At 38.6% G+C, this 20859-nt stretch overlaps 1 protein-coding gene across 1 annotated transcript in view; it reads right to left on the bottom strand.

Annotated features, from left to right (window-relative positions):
* Positions 1 to 20859, bottom strand: part of fkbp16 (FKBP prolyl isomerase 16) — a 54293-nt gene that overhangs the window by 8952 nt on the left and 24482 nt on the right. Inside the window, exon 5 of the mRNA XM_063005094.1 lies at positions 7468 to 7685. Within this exon, the coding sequence (XP_062861164.1) occupies positions 7468 to 7685 (218 nt within the window). The remainder of the gene's footprint in view (positions 1 to 7467; positions 7686 to 20859) is intronic.

Raw genomic sequence — 20859 nt, 5'->3', positions numbered from 1 at the left:
CCTTTTATACAGGATATTGTTATAACATAATTCCTAACACTATGTTTTAAGTCAAACACAGTAAGCAAGACAGAAACAATACATAAAAGGTATAATTATGGGGACAGTTTTCTAAGGTACTATTCAGAGACATTACAACAGTTGTTGGATTGTCTTTGGTAGAATTTACTTTGCTTAGTTCTTTTCCAACTCATGGTAGGTCATGGCTCAGATCCCGATCAGGTCACTGGAATTCCAGATAATTGTGTGTGTGTTGGGTTTGAGGGGAGTACATTGTCTCTGGTCATCTGTGACGTCCAGATTTGGGATTCCAGAGTGAAGGATGCTTGATTTGCATACACTGAGGGAGGAAGCAGATTGGGGGTCTGTTCCTTCTTGTACCAGTCTCTGGTGTACCTTACCCCCAGTGTGTTAGAGTCCGTCCAGTAGTCTCTCCTTTTTCCCCTTGTCAGGTTCATTTACCCCGGTCCCTTTCTTCCTCTGTTTTCGTTTGCTTCTGTGAGTGTGGTGTGTGTGTTTTTTCAGGGATCTATTGGTGGAGCGAGTTGACTACATCATATCACCTACTCCTATCAGATCTCTCGGCCACTCCTACCTCTCACCTTATCATTAGTCACCCCTCTTCAAGCAGTGTTATAAGAACATCAGATTTTCCTCCATTCCCTTGTGCTGACCAGATGCTGCTGGAGATGGTTATTAGCTGCCAGGAAGCCTGGTTGGGTCAGCAGGATAAGTTACTTAGCTCTCTCTTGGAAAGTAACAGCATGCTGGCCCAGCAACTGACTGACCTTCTCCTCAGGTCCCTGCACAGGTTCCCATCCAGTCAGCCCAGGCCTCTGGTGGTTCCAGTGAACCCCCCCAGAACCGTACCATGGGGAGCTCCACTTGTGTTCGAGCGGCGACTCACCTCTTTGCTACCGATGCCAGTAAAATCACGTACATTATTGGTCTTCTGCGTGGGAGGGCTTTAATGTGGGCTGAGGCCACCCAGTCCCAAGTAAACTCTGTGGAGGGCTCATATGCAGACTTCATCCACCAGTTCCGGGCTGTGATTGACCATCCGGACCACGCAGGGACTGCGTCCAGCCAGCTTCTTAAACTGCGCCATGGTTCCTGGTCAGTTGCAGAATAATGCCGTGGAATTCTGGACGCAGAATCCCCAAGTATCCTACTGCTCTAGAGACTGCTAATCTACTGTTTGACCAGATGTTTAAGATTCACGGGACACCCCTGGACATTGTTTATGACCGGGCCCAATGTTTATCTCCAATGTTAGCCTCATATCGGGCTTCCACCCCCAATCTAATTGGCAGGCCAAACAGGCCAACCAATAGCTCAAAACCACTCTGCGCTGTATAACTACCAAGAACCCCACACAGTGGAACTCCCACCTGGCCTGGGCTGAGTACGCCCACAATACCCTCACCTGTACTGCCACAGGCCTCTCCTTCTTCGAAGCATCCCTTGGATACCAGCCCCCACTTCTCCCAGAACAAGAGACCGAACGGGCTGTCCCTTCCATGCAACATCACCTACAACGGTGATGGCAAGATCTGGAGGGAGGCCTAAGCCGCATACCACAAGGTCTGTATCTCCCCTCATCGCTCTGCCAACCGCCATCGGAGACCTGGCACCCAGTACTCCCCTGGTCAATCAGTCTGGTTATCCTCTCACAACATTCCCCTTTGCAAGGAAGCTGGCCTCCCGGTATATCGGCCCCTTTCTGACAGAAAGGATAATTAATCTGAAACTACCTAGGCATATGAGATTTAATCCCACTTTCCACATCTCCCAGATAAAACCGGTTCACTCCTTTGACCTGTGACCTTTCAGACAATTCTCTCTTCAGAGCCACACAGCACAGTCATTCAAGGAGCATGTTAAAAACTTGAAGCTGGTGCAGTCCACAGTGGAGGCATCAAATTAGACTTGGTGTTAGATGAGCTGTCTTTTTTCATGTATATCAGCCAGGGTTGCATTCATGTCCTTGTTTAAAGATGTTATTTGCTCTGATCTTGCATTATACATTCAGCATCTTGTCAGTGGACAAACAATTAAGTTACCTTAAATTGAACCAAAGAATAAATCAGTTTAAGTAAGTAGGTAATGATGCAAGTGACATACAGTGTATCACAAAAGTGAGTACACCCCTCACATTTCTGCAGATATTTAAGTATATCTTTTCATGGGACAACACTGACAAAATGACACTTTGACACAATGAAAAGTAGTCTGTGTGCAGCTTATATAACAGTGTAAATTTATTCTTCCCTCAAAATAACTCAATATACAGCCATTAATGTCTAAACCACCAGCAACAAAAGTGAGTACACCCCTTAGTGAAAGTTCCTGAAGTGTCAATATTTTGTGTGGCCACCATTATTTCCCAGAACTGCCTTAACTCTCCTGGGCATGGAGTTTACCAGAGCTTCACAGGTTGCCACTGGAATGCTTTTCCACTCCTCCATGACGACATCACGGAGCTGGCGGATATTCGAGACTTTGCGCTCCTCCACCTTCCGCTTGAGGATGCCCCAAAGATGTTCTATTGGGTTTAGGTCTGGAGACATGCTTGGCCAGTCCATCACCTTTACCCTCAGCCTCTTCAATAAAGCAGTGGTCGTCTTAGAGGTGTGTTTGGGGTCATTATCATGCTGGAACACTGCCCTGCGACCCAGTTTCCGGAGGGAGGGGATCATGCTCTGCTTCAGTATTTCACAGTACATATTGGAGTTCATGTGTCCCTCAATGAAATGTAACTCCCCAACACCTGCTGCACTCATGCAGCCCCAGACCATGGCATTCCCACCACCATGCTTGACTGTAGGCATGACACACTTATCTTTGTACTCCTCACCTGATTGCCGCCACACATGCTTGAGACCATCTGAACCAAACAAATTAATCTTGGTCTCATCAGATCATAGGACATGGTTCCAGTAATCCATGTCCTTTGTTGACATGTCTTCAGCAAACTGTTTGCGGGCTTTCTTGTGTAGAGACTTCAGAAGAGCCTTCCTTCTGGGGTGACGGCCATGCAGACCAATTTGATGTAGTGTGCGGCGTATGGTCTGAGCACTGACAGGCTGACCCCCCACCTTTTCAATCTCTGCAGCAATGCTGACAGCACTCCTGCGCCTATCTTTCAAAGACAGCAGTTGGATGTGACGCTGAGCACGTGCACTCAGCTTCTTTGGACGACCAACGCGAGGTCTTTTTTGAGTGGACCCTGCTCTTTTAAAACGCTGGATGATCTTGGCCACTGTGCTGCAGCTCAGTTTCAGGGTGTTGGCAATCTTCTTGTAGCCTTGGCCATCTTCATGTAGCGCAACAATTCGTCTTTTAAGAGCCTCAGAGAGTTCTTTGCCATGAGGTGCCATGTTGGAACTTTCAGTGACCAGTATGAGAGAGTGTGAGAGCTGTACTACTAAATTGAACACACCTGCTCCCTATGCACACCTGAGACCAAGTAACACTAACAAATCACATGACATTTTGGAGGGAAAATGACAAGCAGTGCTCAATTTGGACATTTAGGGGTGTAGTCTCTTAGGGGTGTACTCACTTTTGTTGCCAGTGGTTTAGACATTAATGGCTGTATATTGAGTTATTTTGAGGGAAGAATAAATTTACACTGTTATATATGCTGCACACAGACTACTTTTCATTGTGTCAAAGTGTCATTTTGTCAGTGTTGTCCCATGAAAAGATATACTTAAATATCTGCAGAAATGTGAGGGGTGTACTCACTTTTGTGATACACTGTACATTGTGAAGTGAACCAAACTAGTTGGAAATACTGTATAAAACTGGCAACTAGTTTTTTCAACTTTTGTTTTGAAATTGTTGCACCATTTATTTCCACTGGCCAGATAGGATATTTGTGAGTTTTTATTGATTAATATTAGCATCTCAGGAAATCTGCTCTTCCTGGTCACCAACCAAAACCCAAGCACCAAATTTAGTGGTGAACCCCTTATCTGTTTGTGGACTCTCAGATTTGAGTGCAAACATATGTACTCCAAAGAGTGTGCAAGAAAATTGCATAGCACAACTCTTGTAGAGAGACTTCTTACTTTTACAGGCCACAGAGTTTGTTTATACCTACTAATACTTTGATTGCTCATGAAGCAGTTCTGTTTTGCCTGAATACACAGTAAATGGAATGTCAGTTGTAGTGCTTCATCATTCTTTACTCTCATCATAGAAAAAATGCCCACCTTGGTTGAAGAGCTGAGTGGGATTATCCTGAGGACTTTGCCAACCATAGATGAATAGCCAGCTACTGAAATCGGTTTTGGAATCAATAAATGACCTTAAATACATAAGGCAAAAAGACATTGCTGACCTGACATTGATGACCTATTTATTATTCAACAACATAAACTACTGGATGCATTTAAAATGACTAATTACCTAACTTCTACAATATATTTGGAATGTACTCTATACTGAATAAAAGCAAATGCTAATCTTTCTTTACTTTCTTTTATTATAATCATGCTAGCATATTTAGTAGCAAATAAAAATTTGGGATGCAAATGCAATAAAGCTAATCATGAGAAGAGAGCACAGGACAGAGTAACACTGTTTGGCATTCAAGCTCCTCACTGTGCATTCTTTATGACAAAAGTTCATTGATATCTTACATGTTTGCATTTGTACATCAATGTCTATAAGAAAAAGAATACAAATATATAGTCACTTGAACCTACAGCTGAAACATAAACCTACAGCTACCTACAGAGGTCTGCAACATGAACCTACAGCTACCTACCCAGACAACATCTTATCATCACAGCCATGCTAGGGTCTGTCCTCTACAGTGACATATAGCGAGAGTCCAGTAAGAAAATTAGGGGTGTTCCTTTCATATAAAAAAAGATTGGACAGAGACTTTCCAGGTTCCATGGAACCTCATGCCTGTTGAACCTCTCTGATGGTAAGTGACCTTCACCTGCAGCAAGACAGCAGATAGGCCGAGTACTGGCAGATGAAATGAGAAAGTTTGAATCAAACCCTACACGCTCGCAATGTCTCATTGTTTGCCAGAGCATCGTCTGCCAGTACTCTAAGACTTTTGCAGATTAGTGTGTCAGTGGTCGAGTTTCAGCATGCAGCTATACTTCTATTTTAATTCAAGTCATAACCCAAACTGAAAATCTTAATCGTAACAGTAGTTTTTGGCAACACCATTCATCAGGACTTATTATTGACACATATGGGTGTTCTAGATTCCAGCCTGATCCCCCACCAGAGGAGATGTATGACACAGTGAAAATAAAATGCCCAAAAAAAATGTACTCTTAAGAAGGTGTAAAAGGTGGTAAGAGAGCAGAAGTAAAGCAGTTCTGTGACTGCAGTATAGTCACAGAAATACATTGCCAACATCACATTGCCAGCTATTGCAGACGTGAGGAAAAAAGTACCATCCTTCTTTACTCAAAAGGGGCTCTATGCTCATTTACACTCATTTTGCACTTGAGCTTGGTATGGAAGAGCCATTATGGAGTTTTTTAAGAGCAAACCCACCAACGACAAAGTTCAAGCAGTTATCTCTGAAGATGATGCTGAATTTTTACTTTTTACTTTAATTGTTTACATTTTGATGAGAGAATGGAGAGATTAATTCTTTTTTGAAAACGTGAGTCTTCATGTTAAGGTCAGGAGTCCCAGGGAAGCTTTGGCGACTTGGTGGAGCTAAAGGAAACTGCCCCAGATTTTCCCTAATAGTTCAACCAATAGATTTCCCCCATTGCTAATCACGCAATTTCAATCTGCTTCTCATCACTCTGCCGTTAAAAGCCCCTGGTTTTCCTCCACTCTTTGCCAGATCGTCTGTTTATGTTACCTGTTGATGCCCCCCCCCCCCCCTTTTTTTCCTCTGTTGATGTCTCCTGTTGATGTCACCTGTTGACCCCACTACTATTTGAGAGCAGCCTTTTCAATTTTTCCCCTGGATGCCCTCTTCTCATTTTCTGTGTCAGTGCCCTTGACAAAGGTAATTTACACTTCTGTGATGGCAGCCTTAATGTAAAAAGGTACATTGGAACTTTAGAGCAACATATGCTGCTTTCAGGACAACATCTTTTCCAGGTTTGTACATTGCAAAACACAGTACATTGCACACATTACAAAGGCATGACAGAAGAAGAGGGTATGTGTACTGGACTAGCCTGTGTCTCGAGAATTTTGAAACGAAAAATGCAGCAATGACAACCCTGTACTGTTGCATATCTTAAGACGTGTTTGCAAGAGGATTTAGAAAAATTTGAGACAGTACTGAAAATGGAAATAAAAAATGTAGTGTTTCATATGCTTACTTTGTACTGAATTCTGCATTAAGATTTGCAGAATAATATTACATTTAAAAACATATTCCCTTTAGGAAGTGTTAACTCTGTCAATACTTAGAAAGGGGGGAGTCAAAGTGATTAGGGTTGTTAGTCATTTAGGTTGTGGGGAAGAGAATTTTGCCACAACAAGCGACAAGAATTTGTAACTGCAATTAAAAGGTAAAAAGATAATTTTTCCAAAACAATCTATTTCAGTATCAGATTGGATCGCTTGGATGGCAAGGTTGGTTTTTCACAATACGTGCTGTCTGGACCCATTCATCACAACTGTCTCTTTGTAACACTGGACCAGTTTACAGTTGGCTGGTACCCGTGTTTCCGGAACAGTCCGTCACACACCGTCAACCTCAGCTGAAACTCCAAGCCAGAAACAGAGGAGTAAATACTCTCAATCACAGAGCACTGGAACGCACTCCACTGCTGAATACAAAGCCTACCTTTCCACTTGATGTTTTGCCCCCACAGTTGCTTAGGAAGACATTTGATATTTTTCAATACCTCCCTAACCACTGGTACGGTTCCGACCTGTTTTAAACATATGATAGTTACTCCTCTGCTTAAAAAGCCTAGCCTCGATGCTTTTATGATCAGTATTTATTGACCAATTTCCAAATTGCAATTTTTATCCAAACTGCTGGAAAAGGTTGTTTATTCTCAGCTTTTACCATATTTAAGTAACAACAGTATTTTTAAGATTTTTCCAATTTAGTTTATTTCAGTATCAGATTAATTAAAAACCAAACAATACTTACAGTATCTATTTTTCATTTTAATTCAAATATATACATACCAACTTATTATTAAGAACAGATGATAATTATAATTGCTAGCTCTTAAATGGGCTCTAAATATGTTTGTGTGCTCTGCCTTTTTGTGGGGAAAATAGCAGCCCTCAGTTTTTGGTGTTGGTTTAACATGCCAGTTAACTCCATTTATTGTAACATGAAGCTAATAAATAACGTGAAAGGTTAATGGGTTTCATTGGTATTGCATGACCTAGCAAAATAATTGCAAATTACAATAAACTATCATACCATGTTACCTTCTAATTATGTATATGTTATTAAATTACCATGTTTCGGGTTCTGTTAAGAAAGTGTTTGTGAATTACCTTGTGAATTTGTGGTGAGCACATCCAAGGCCATGCAATAGGCCTGTGCTGCCCTATCATACTCCTCCCTCAGAAAGTAAAAGTTGCCTCGTTCTCGTTTCTGATTGCCAATGCGTATCCTGTCTGCCACAGGCAGAGACAAGGGGTCCAGTTTTTCTTTGATTTCCAGGAGCTGCAGCTGGTACATAATAGGTGCCCAGGCTGGTATATCAGGCTCTCTGCCAAACACACACACATTGCAATATTCATTGTTTTAGGTTAGATGTGCAAAAGTACATCCAAAAGTATAACAATATTAACAGTAAGTTGGAATGTGGAATGAAAATGGTTCCATTAAAGTTTAAGTTTAATTAAGCATACAATCCCAATTTTTAATAATCTAGTTTAGACGAAATGGAAATGAACACAAACACAAATGATTTGCAAATCCTTTTAACCTTTGTATTTCATTGAAAATGGTAAAAAAAAAAAAAAAGATATTTAATCTATCTACCAATTATATATATAAAGTTGGGACATGCTTACCAATATGTTTTAACAATGTTTGGTAATTGCTTGGGAACTGAGAATACCAATTGTTGTAGTTGTAAAAATTATACAATTTAGATATGTATGCATCGAGTGTTGACCCCAGTCTGAGTTTGCATGCATTCTGAAAGCTTTCTTTAAAAAAAATGGAATGCTTTTTTTTAGTTTATTGCTTATTAGGTACACATTTAAAAAAGCAGTAGCTTCTTGAGCTCAGGCAGCTTTTTAGGGGTTAAATAAACACAGTACTTAATTTCCACAAGTGTAACCACTAATTACTAGTTATTTTTTACTTGATGTTTTCATTTTTTTTTCTAATTTATAAAATTTATAATTATTATGAGTGAGTTGGTCACCCCTCATGTGTTTGAATAAGACAGTTAAGTGGTGTTTGGGCTTTAGCTTTGTCCTGTGTGATTATGTGCTATGACTGTACATGGTAGAATGTGCTATAATAATAATAATAATCATACTATTATTAGGGTGGCATGGTGATGAAGCAAGAGTTCCTGTCACTGTCTCGAAGAAGTATGGCATGTTCTCACAGTTAATGCATTGTTTTCTGGTGCTCTTGGTTACTGTCCACCTTCCAAAATCATGCAGAAGGTAAGCTCTAAAATGCATCTAGGTTGGAGTGATTTAATGAGTGAATGTGTGGCACCCTGCATTCCGGCCAAGCTGTATTTATGCTTGATCCCTGGGGTTTTTAACCCTGATTAGGATTAAGCTATTACTAAACCAGGACCATGATTGCCATGATGACCAAGAAAAAGCAGTTACTCTAAATCAGGCATGTTCAAAGTCCGGCCCATTACATTATTTATTTATTTATTTATTTCCCCTTTTTCTCCCCCTTTAGCGCATCCAATTGTTCAGTTTGCATCGTGCTTCCTCTCTGTCTATGCCGAACCCTGCCCTGACAGAGGAGATCGAAGCTAACCCATATCCCCTCCGAAACATGAGCAGCAGCCGGATGCATTTTTGCCACCCACACATTGATGATTTTGGCGCCACCTAGCGTTGCATGCGGAGAGACACACCCTAAGGGCACTCTTCCTCATCTCTGTGCAGGCGCCTCTAATCAGCCGGCAGAGGTCGTAATCGCATTCTGACAGAGAGAGACCCACATCCGTTCTTTGTCCCACCCCCCAACTGAGCAACCGGCCAATCGTTGCTCATACAGCCGCCCAGCCTCGAACCGGGGTGGCAGAGCTGGATTCGAAACGATGTACTCAAAATCCAGCTCTGGTTGCAGCGTGTCTTTTTACCGCTGCCCCACTACCGCTGCGGCTTGCCCATTACATTATTTATGGCCAGCCAGCACAGTCAAACAGAAAAAAATAAATCATACAATTTCAACATGTAATTCCTCTTTTTACCATATGATGGCAGCACCAATATGTAAGAATGCATTCACATGAGAAGCGACAAAACCGTTTTTGCACCGACTGTGCCATTGTTTCCTATGGAGTGTGGCGGTGCCGCTTGCCACGCGGCTTAAAGTTCACCTAATTAAACTTTTGCCCAGTTTGCTTAGCAAAGCAAGCTACAAAGTGGCTATGTTAATTGCTAAACATGGCAAACCTTTTTATGAAAGATAATTTTATTAAAGATATCATATCTGCAATTGAATTAGAGTCAAAGTAAATGTAAGAAACGCTGCTTTTTATTAGCATTTTTGTAGCATTTTGTACCATGATCTTTTTAAACCAGTGGATTTAAAATTATGAATCTGGGTGGATTTAAGTATTTTTATATTTTAACAGCTATGAAAACATTATTGTTAGCAACATTTTTACATGTACAGCATTTAGAAAACACATTTGTCAGAAGTGACTAAATACGATGCCAACAATTAAGAGTTAAAAACCTTAACAATAGGCCCAACAATGGCCACTTGGTGGTGTTGGAGCTTGAAACGAAGACCTTCCTATCATTATTCTTGTATTGTAATTACTAAGCTAACACTGCATTTTAAACAAACTAGTTTTATATTATATTACAATTCATTAAATTATATTAATGTAGTGGCCTTTTGGTGTGTTGTTGGTGAGAATGTAGAACATATTACCATTTACTTAAAGCCTATTTTACTTGAAGATTTGTTAATTTTAATCTGCTTACTATGGAATTGGGGCAAGTGACCATGTGGACAGATGGTGAATGGATGTGCTGTTTAGGGACACCTACACAAACACACACGTCTAGCTCATTAACAAGACCATAAAACTCAATTACCACAATGTATCAGCAAATTACTGTAGATTTGCTGTAGATTCACTGTAAAACAAGTGATATACTGCTGTTTGCCTTATGATTTATAGAGTGTGACAAGAAAAAAAATGAGCAATTGTCTAACTTGGTTCCATAAATCTACGGTGAGCTAGCATTTGGACATCAAATAGAATGTTTTCAGAATGTAAACAGGTTTCTATGTGGATAACATTTTAAGCTGACTCAGCACAGTAGTCATATTACGATTGTACTTCTCTTTCCACTGCCTGAATTTATCCTTCTTGCATAAATAGGGCATCATTTAGTTTTATTATTAGTATTATTATTACTACTACTACTATTGTATTCTTTTGCTTTGTCAGTAAATAGATGTTGAATTTCGTATTAAAATTTGCCTGGGGTCACTCTGCCTGAGAAAGAGAGCAAGATATTATTAATAAACAAATAGGCAAATAATTGTTAGATGAGTCTAAATATTACATTTTTGTGAATTCACAATGTTGGTTAATATAAAAGTTACACCAGGTATGTTAATGATTAACTGATACTGTATATCAAAAATTATAAGTTTAATCAATGTTGTCAGTTAATAAAATGTCACTAGTATTGATTTCTAACAGCTAACACTTGAGTGTGCAGATGTGAATATCATACCAATCAGCACCACAGAGAAAATTTAGTGGTGTGTGTTTCTTTTAAATCTCAATGCTAAATTCATCCAGACAGTAACAGGAGTCGCTACACCTGTGTGGCACTGTGTGTTTAAGTTTAGATTATTATATTACATATTCAGGCAAAAAATAGCACACTTGCAGAATGAGGCATGGTATTGTCTTGCTGAAATAACCATGGACTTCACAGGAAAAGTGAAGGAAAAGCTGCTTGGTGGCAGCATGTCTTTTTAAATTCCCAATATGTGTTTCTGTTTCAATGTTACCTTTATGCATGATGTTGGTTTTTGCATTTTTTGCTGAAAACAAAAGTGTTCTGAATGGTCATTTCGTGTTTGGTCATTTCGTGTTTTACCTGAAAAAAGCTAAAATTTGAACTCATCTGACTATGAGAACTCATTTCTGCATAGAGAAAGTTTCTGCATAGAATTAATGTATAGCTTTAATGTATAGGTTTTATGTATAGTTTTGCATAATAGTGTTTCAAGTTACATTTCGTGATGCTGTGACGAACTGCGTTAAGTGACAACATTTATCCAAAGTACTCCTGTGCCCATGTGGCTATATTCAGGCACACATTCAACAATGCACATTTAACGATTTCCAGTCTTGCCCCACACAGATGAAGATATTTTCAGATATATCTTTTCACAGTATTATATATGGTAGATAGTGAAGTTATTTGCAAACTTTGGTTAAGATATGTTTTTGATATGTTTTTTTACACATCAGCGATTAGGGATCACGCACTGCAAGATACATTCACAACCGCTCCCCCCATACATTCACAACTGCTTCCCCTCACTCCGTTATTTATTTATTTATTTAATAGAATTTTAATGTCATGTTTTACACACTTTGTGTTTTACATTAAACTTGAGAACTGATTAATCTTGTGTAACCAGTAACTATCGTTTCTGTCATGAATGTAACCAGTCATGGACAATTTTGTATCTTTAATTCACTTCACTTGCATGTCTTTGGACTGTGGGAGGAAAACTAACCCTAACCCAGCACCTTCTTGTTGTTAGGTGACAGTGCTACCCACTGAGCCACTGTGCTGCCCCACTCACTTCATATCTTGTGTTTTCATTGACTGTAGCCTTGTGACCTTATTGTCAATGCCAAACTATAATACCGATGATGGGTATTTACCCAATTAATTGTAAAAAATGAAAATGGAACAAAATTTTACCTCCAACATAATAATAATACTAATACTACTACTAATAATAATAATAAGAGGAAGATTATTATTATTATTATAACAGCAGGACAACTGTGGGATTTTTTTTTCATTTCTTTCAGTTACTGAAATATTATCCTTCACATTATCCATTGTGTGCTTGTTGTGCTGTTTAATAACAAGTTAATTTTTTAGTTACAGGTCTGTTTAAACAAATTAAGTTATTCAGTTTTTTTTAAACAAGGTTTTGTTTTGACATCCAAAAACCCTCAAAAAATAGAAATAGAAAAAGAGACAGTTTCCCAGTCTTAAATCAACATAAACTTTGTATTCTCTCGTATCTAGAACACAGCTGTTTTTAAATAAACAGTTGTTGGAGTGTGAGTGGTATATTGGGCCTGTTAAATGAATTATGTGTCTTGTACAACTGTCTTAGTCTGGTTAACACTACACCTCAATTCCATGTCTGAGAATTAGATTCATGTTTTGATCACCATGCAATACATAGTCTAGTACATCTGGCCTATTATAATGCAACATGTCACGTTACATCACTATCCCATTATCACTTTGCGATGGTTGACTGCACAGATGGTTTAGCTATCTCCAATGCCTTCTGCCTTGTGTCACTTGTAGCAGACTAGCCCCTGATAATGCAATCCATGTTGTGATGTTAATCCAACATATAATTGGTCTTCTGAGTCCTTCCACAAGTCCTGTCTTAATACTGCCTTCAATGTTGTCTTGTGGGTGCCTCATCACATACCCAAATTCAAACCCTGGATCCCAGCACTAGTCATGTCATGTCATGTCACTACTACTGTTTAAATTTACTGGTCACTTTATTGGGAACACATACACTGTTATGACTCATTGTAATTGTACAGTTAAAGTAAAGGTATTTAAAAAAAATTTTATTTACAATGTGTGTCTAATTATCCTCTAGGCTACTGTTTGTGGAAAATTTCTGATTACAGGACTCTGGAGCACTATTCTCTTCTCAGCATTAACAGTGAGGTATTTCCTATCCACACATTTCATTACCATGTTAATGTTAGCACTGCAGTGCTAAGAATGGTCAACCACCCATATTACATGTGGACAGTGGGGGTTCTATAGGGTTCAGTTGATAAATTAGGTACAGAAAGTGTACAGAGCGACAGTTACTTATATACCCAGAAAGTTCATCTGTCTAATATGTGTAGCTTAATATCAGTGAAAGATAAAAAAAAATACCAGATGAGATAGGTGTATATATTTACATAAATGAGTTAACACATTAGGACCACAAGCTGTAAAACTGCTGTAAAACAGCTTTGAAGCTCAGAGACATAGACTTCTCAAGACATCTAATGGAGCCCTGTGGTATCTGGTACCAGTACATGTCCAGTGTGTCTAATGTTACACCTCCTGAGCAGTTGGCATATATTTGTGTTGGAAGTGTGTGCTCCTCCCACCCAGTTTTGTAGGTATGTTTGTGACTAGCAAATAGATCGCTTTGATTTCTGGAATGGCTGAGCATCATCCACCAATCAGAGCAGTGCATCTGTGTGCAGGAGGGGGGACCTTATGATTTAGAAGCAACAAACTGTCAGTTGTCAGGCAGCCACTAGCATTGAATGATGTATGCTCATTCACTTTTTCTGTGTGATTTAGTGTGAATGGTTATGACCCGACTGTATAGTCCTCATAAACTTTGTTAATCTGTTATTCTTTGTAGATACTTGTACCTCACAGATAAATGATGCATATTTGTCTGGTTATCCACATAATCTTGGAGAAAACAGGATTAGTTTGACCAGTTGACTTTCTTCTATTGCTCCAATGTCCATTTCAGATGTCTGAATGCTCTTTGTAGGTGATTTCAGTGGTGGACAGAAGTTGGCATTTTGAATGGTCTGCAACTACACAGCTCTATACACAGAGGGGTTGAATTCACTCTGTATTGTGATACACTCAACAGTATAAAAATTATTTGCAATTTAAGCCACAGTAGCCCATCTCTGTTTTTCAGTACGAAAGAGATAATCCTAGTCTATTGAGCATCCAGTATCTAAACCAAATACCGAAACCATTAGAATAATGCACACTTAAGGATTAAGAATGTTTTCTAGCTAAAAAGCCTTTGCTGTTTTTCATCTTTCATTTCTGTCTCTCTTTCCTTTTTTCTTTATTTTTCACCATTAGGGCACTGTCTCTTCTGTTAATGAGATAGACATGCCTGGGGTTGTCATTGAGAAGTTTGTCACATCTGGGGCTCTAATTATAGCAGTACCATTAGTCTGACCCATCATGGCACTAGTCTTCAGTTTGCCTTCTACTGGGAGCTCAGACTTGCACCCTGTGTAGACCTGACCAGATGTAGTGTCACTGGGGTCAAAATCATTACCAGTCAACAGCGAGAATATACTAAAGTCCTTGGGGGAATTTCATAGGCATTTGTTTTAAAACAATGATTATGAATTTGTAATAGGATTTTGGTTATTAATACAGAATATTTTCCATGAACCATTTCTAGACTTGCTGAATTAAGTTGCCAGTTTAAATGGTAAAGATTTATTAATAGAGGGTGAAATCCATTTGTACTCAAATTTATACCCATAAATGAATTATTGCAGCCTTTATGGTTTTACTGGTACTTTTTTGTTCATGGTGCATATGCAAATGCCTGGACTCAAAAACATAATTCATTGACTTATTAAGTCCATTAATGGAGTAATAAATACTAGAACTAATGAAAACCAGGTACACAGTAGATTTACCAGCCTTTTAAAAATTGAATGCTTAAATGGGTGAACAATTCTTTCTGACTGTGCAGATTTTTATGATCTTTTGTGATCTATAAGGTCTATAAGATAATACAATGCCTATATACACCTACCAAGCATTGTATTAGGCATACATATAGTACACACATTCATTAATTATTTTCTAAGCTACATTTGCTTTAATAAACTTTGTGGATCTACAATAATTAACTATAGCCAACCTGTTTCTCTAAACACTTTGTCACCATACCCCATTTATCAATCAAAAAGGACCCCATGGGATGATGTTTGTGTGGTGGACCATTTTCAGCACAAACAGCATAATTATATGGTAGTTTATTTTATAGTTATAGTTGGGATTTTAAAACACCTTAATATCAATGCTGGGAGAAGAATAGTATGCCAACAGAAAATAAAGCCATCTTTCAGTTAAAAATGTAAAAATAAATTTGTTTTTTTCCTATTTATTGTTTTTGTTTAATGCCTTTAAACAATCATTTTATTTTTGGTTACATTTACCCACACCTTCATGCATAAACATTCATAAAGTGTGAATTATTACACAAATAAAAGCATATAATTGTAAATACTACAAATAGCAGTTATTTGCCTAGTAAAGGTTGGTAAAAAAAAAAAAAAAGGTCGTACGAAAAAGTTCATGGTAAATATGACTGTGACAGAACAGTTACAGGGCTTAATTTTAAAATTTTTATTGTAATAAAAACTACATTTATTATTTTGTTCAACCTTTATTTTCTTATTTTGGCATTACTATGTTGTATAGTGATTAAAGAGAACTGAGAATTTAAGAGCATGTTTAAATACAGACTCTATCCAGATTATTTTAGGCATTCTCTTCTCTTTTCAGTTCACCTCAGGTTTTCACTGGGGTTTAGATAAAGGAAAGTGAAAGATTCTGTGACTTTCCATTTTGCATGGATTTGGATGTATGGATTGTCCTACTGGAAGTAAAAAAAAATCAAATATTTGAAATGATATGTTTCTAACTTTGTGGCTAAAGCTCTTTACCAAAGACGAGCGCGTCAAATGAATGGAGGCACCACATGTAACTCTAAGACTTTATAAAGTCTCATAAGACTCATAACTACATGCATTAACTATTCAAATAAGAACAAGACAAAGAAAAGTGGCCCTAACCAGTGCTAGACCCTCAATGTGTCTACTAACCAGACTAGATGATGGATGGCTAAAGATGTGAAAATCATGCCTAAACCAAAAAAGGGAAAACAATGAAGTGAAACTCAGAAAGGTAATCTCAAAAATCAAAAAGAAAAACTCCAAAGGAAACAAAATTGTGTGTAATTCAACTAAACGTAGTCAACTGTCAAGTTACAACCCAAAAACTTAGGCTTAGGAAATTTGCTATGACAACCATAGGAACCTTGATAAAGAAGAAACTGTTGACACTGGAGAAACCAAAATCCATTACCATTTATTGACCTCAGAGTCCTCAGAAACAAAAGAGATGGATAAAAAGAGAGATAGAGAAAAGTCTCAGCCCAGATCTGAGGCTCAGGAATGCTTAAGTTTCTCCAGCTAGTAAGTCTAGCCAGTAGGGAATAATGAGACACAACGGATGCTTTAAAATGAAGTTCTGAGCGATGTAACATTGTCCACAATCTGACCACAACCCTATTGAACACATTTGAGATCAATTCGAAACCTGCCTTCTTGTCCAAAATCAATGCCAGTACTCTTTTCACTGTATATGCACAAAATTACAAAAGACACACTGACATTTGTGGAAAATGTGCAACAAGGTCATTGTCAGGCGTCTACATATTTTTGGCAAATTGTGCATTAAAAATAAAATTTTTTCTCTAATTGCAAAATGCTTTTCAGTGGTGAGTGTTTAAGACAAATAAATGTTTAGGCAGTGGACAGTGTGTGTATGTGTGTGTGTGTGTATGAGAGAAATGAGCTGCATGCTGATTCTGAGGACTAGTGACGAAGATCTGATGTCTCATTTTCTATGACTCGTGTGTGTGTGTGTGTGTGTGTGTGTGTGTGTGTGTGTGTGTGTGTGTGTGTGTGTGTGTGAAGGAGAAAGGAGTTTGGCTACTACGTTCTCCTCCTCAGACCAGTGGCTTCAGACTCAGCAGACTCTTCACTCAATTTCCCACTTGCTTTCACATGTTTCTCTGCTTTCAAGTGCGTGACGCACACAGACAGAGCCATATACGCTTGTCAGGCTGCTGACCAATAGCATGCCAGCTGGCCCTACAGCTTTGTTGATTACTGGAAGCAGCTGCGCTCTCGCTCTCTCTCTCTCTCTCTCTCTCTCTCTCTCTCTCTCTTTTTCTCTGTGTTTGTATCTGTGATGTGGGTATGGGAGTTTGTGTACTTACAATGTTTAGACATGTCAAATGTTAAAATGTCTCAACATACAGCACATTGTGCTGTAATCAAACGCAATTATAGAAATGATTAAACAGAAGTTACTGTTATCAGTGGTCAGTGGATGGGCAAAAATTAAATAAATGGACATGAAGACTAATCTCGAATTTGTCAGAAAAAAACACCTGAATGACCCCATGTTTTTCTAAGACAGCTATTTTTATAACAGAAATATCCAATTACAGTTGATGGTAATATAACATCATTCTACCAGAAATCAGCTCTTCCAGAAAATTCTGAAGGTAGCCAACGCCCAGTCGTCAGTCTGTGATTTAAAGCTTAAGTACAACAGACAATAATGAGAACTATAAGAACAAGTCTACCTCATAATCAGTGTCAGGACATTACATGAGCAACCCTTCAGTGTGGTTGAGTTGAAGTAAAGAGTAAACCAGCATTTTTTGATGGTGAAATAAATATCTTTATTTATTAAACCTTTAGTTGCAATTGTTGTAGCAAAAGATGGCTCAACATTTAACATTTTTTACATGGGTGATATTTACAACTGTGTTTTCTCATGTTCTCCCTGTCCTTTATTGCATGTTGTATGCGGCTCTAAAACAGTTTAAAGTAAACAATGCAAAAACACCACGGATGTGTTCGAAAACCTAGTGAGCTGCCTTGCTGTCTTACTTCCTACATAGGCAGCTGCCTAAGTAGATTCTAATAAGTCATTGACTTATAAGGCAGGTTATTCGAACGCACTACTTAGACAGTGATTCCATCAGTTTTCGCTAACTAAGCTAACACAGTTAGCCTTATGCCATTCAAACCAATGGGATGGGGTGGCACAACGAGCTAGCATGTCAACTAACATATCCCTTCGTTTACCGAAAACAGTTAAATTCGCTGACAAGCCCGAATTTGCAAATAAAAACACTTGTGCAAGTTTATACAAATTAAAAATCAATAATAATTTATTCAAGTTTGAAAATAACTCCATTTGTTTCTCAGCACCGTCCGCCATGTTTTTTTATTTTTCTGTGAGAAAAGTTGTGCCGCATTGAATGCTGGGATTGCTTCCACCATTAAGGCAGCATCAGATGCCTTAATCAGATACCGTTGAAATTTTAAGATACCTTATTAGTGAGGCTATTAAGGCATCAAACAGCCTACTTCTAGGGAGCGCACATAGGATTATGTAAAATGCTGTCTATGTAGAGAGCTCCCTAGGTTTTCGAACACACCCCACGTGTGTAACGAATTGGGCCAAGTTGTGACAAAAGGGGGCAGACACACACACTTACAATTATTTAATAATAACAAAAGACAAGACAATGTTACACAAGACAAGAACAGACACAATCACACGACCTATGCTAAATGTTAATCTAACTGCTAAATGCTAAAGCTAATCTTAACACACATGAACTATGCTAAAGCTAAACTAAATGCTACACTAACTTCTAATGCTAATCGCTAAACACATGAAACCTAAACCTTAACCTAAGCTAACACTTGCTGACAAAGAACATGAACAAGACTAACAAAGAACATGAACAAGACTAACACAAAACAAACAAGACTAACAAAGAACATAAACAAGACTAACAAAGAACATGAACAAGACTGAACAAGACTAAACAAGAAGCATGAGCAAGAGCTAGAACTAAAACTGACAAAACTGACAAACCTGACATGAGCAAGTAAACCAAAAGCATGACAAAACTAAATCAACAAGAGCATGAACCAACCAACATGAGCAAGAATATCAAAGGCATGACACAGTCAAACCAAAATCAAGTCAAACTAGCCTCCGCCAAATGATCCACAGCTGCACCCTTATATGCCATAAGCATTTTACCTGATACCAGGTGCCGCTGTGGATCATTAGCAGATGACCAATCATAGTGAGGGGGTGTTGAAAACAAACACTCCAAACATGTGCTCCTGGAGAGAGAGGTGTGGCACATTAACAAACTCCAGAAGCATAGAGGCTTTATTCGTGACAATGTGTAAAATATAACCCATTTTGTCATTGTGCATACAGACATTTAGGTGTGAGACATAATAAAAAACATCTTAGCCATTACTGCCAGTATCTAGGCCACACATACACACACACACACACACACACACACACACACACACATATTTCCTGTTTCTGGTATGGCTGGATCTACCATCTAGGTGACATGGATTTATGCCCAGATAACAGTGCATGAAAGGACTTAAATATACTGTACAAGTAAACATTTTTTAAAAAGTATAAAAAATGACCACATTTAAAATAGAACACCTCAACCAATTTTATTGCATCATAATGCTATCATATACTGGATCCCAATACAATATATGCATTTGCATTTTTACATTTATAAATATGTCTCTGGCTAGCCAGATTTAAGTGTAATGATACCGCTTTATTGTTTATCCTATGCAAATAGCTCACAAGACTCAACCACAAGTTTTCTTGACCTGTGCAAAAATGGACAACATGCTTAAAAAAGCACTCACAATCTGTCAGATTGTGACGTCATCTCCTGTGCACAGGTCTGGGCTTTGATCTTTTTCTAGTGAAGCCATTTTTTGTTGATGTGGAGTTATGCGGTGGGATGATGTCATGCTGAAAAGTCAAATTTCTCATCATCTATAGCTTTTTAGCAGAGGCCTGAAGGTTTTACCACATTTGAGTAATATTTGTAACTGCTCATAACTCCTTATGAACAGTTATTTGTAACTGTTCATAACAATGCTTTTTCCTGTGTGGAGCACTGTCACTAGGCAAAAGTGATAACTAAGTGGCTACCAAGTACCAGGTCAGTCCTCAAAAAGCAGGTGGACGGCGCTCAGGTGGCGCAGTAGTAAAACATGCTATCACACCAGAGCTGGGATTGAGAATACATCGTATCGAATCTCAGCTCTGCCATCCAGCTGGGCTGGGTGCCTACATGAATAAAGATTGGTTGTTGTTTACATGGTGGGACAAGCTTGACCAGGTTCCTTATAACTGGTGCAATTATGACCTCTGCTGGCTGATTGATGGCACCTGAGCAGATTTGGGGAATAATGCTAATCAGGGTGTGGCTCTCTGTATACAAAGCTGATCCACATATAAACCTGCCTTGTGCAGGTTAAAAAGATGCAATCTGTACTGCACACGTGTCAGAGGGGGCGTGTGTCAGTTTCAAAGCCCCCCAGTCAGCAGTGGAGGGTTGTATCGATAGAGGTGAGACGTAACGCAACCAGGGTATTTAGATACAACTAGATTAGGGAGAAAATTGGGGGGGGAAAAAGCAGGTGGACAACCAAAAACACAGAAATTGTAACAAATTCCAAGCACTGATTAGGCAAGAATGGGTTGCCATCAATCAGGATTTGGTTTGTATATAAAATAAATAATGTACTGTATTCATTGATGAGGTGAATAATAATCTATGACACCAAAATTTGTCATATTTTAAACTTTTTGACAAACCTCAAGGCTTGTGACAGTTTTCTTTACATTGATGAAAACAAGCTTCAGCCATTTTTTTCTGCTGCCAGTCTGATATCTCTCGAGACTGGATGTAATTTGTGTGTTTGTTTGTGAGTGTGTGTGAATGAGTGAGTATACTCAAAAGTCTGAAGATTCATCACAAATTCA

Source organism: Trichomycterus rosablanca, chromosome 11 (genome assembly GCF_030014385.1).
Source record: "Trichomycterus rosablanca isolate fTriRos1 chromosome 11, fTriRos1.hap1, whole genome shotgun sequence".
NCBI classification, from domain to species: domain Eukaryota; kingdom Metazoa; phylum Chordata; class Actinopteri; order Siluriformes; family Trichomycteridae; genus Trichomycterus; species Trichomycterus rosablanca.
The sequence above is the reverse complement of the archived record's forward strand: the minus strand, read 5'-3'. Positions and strand labels throughout refer to the sequence as shown.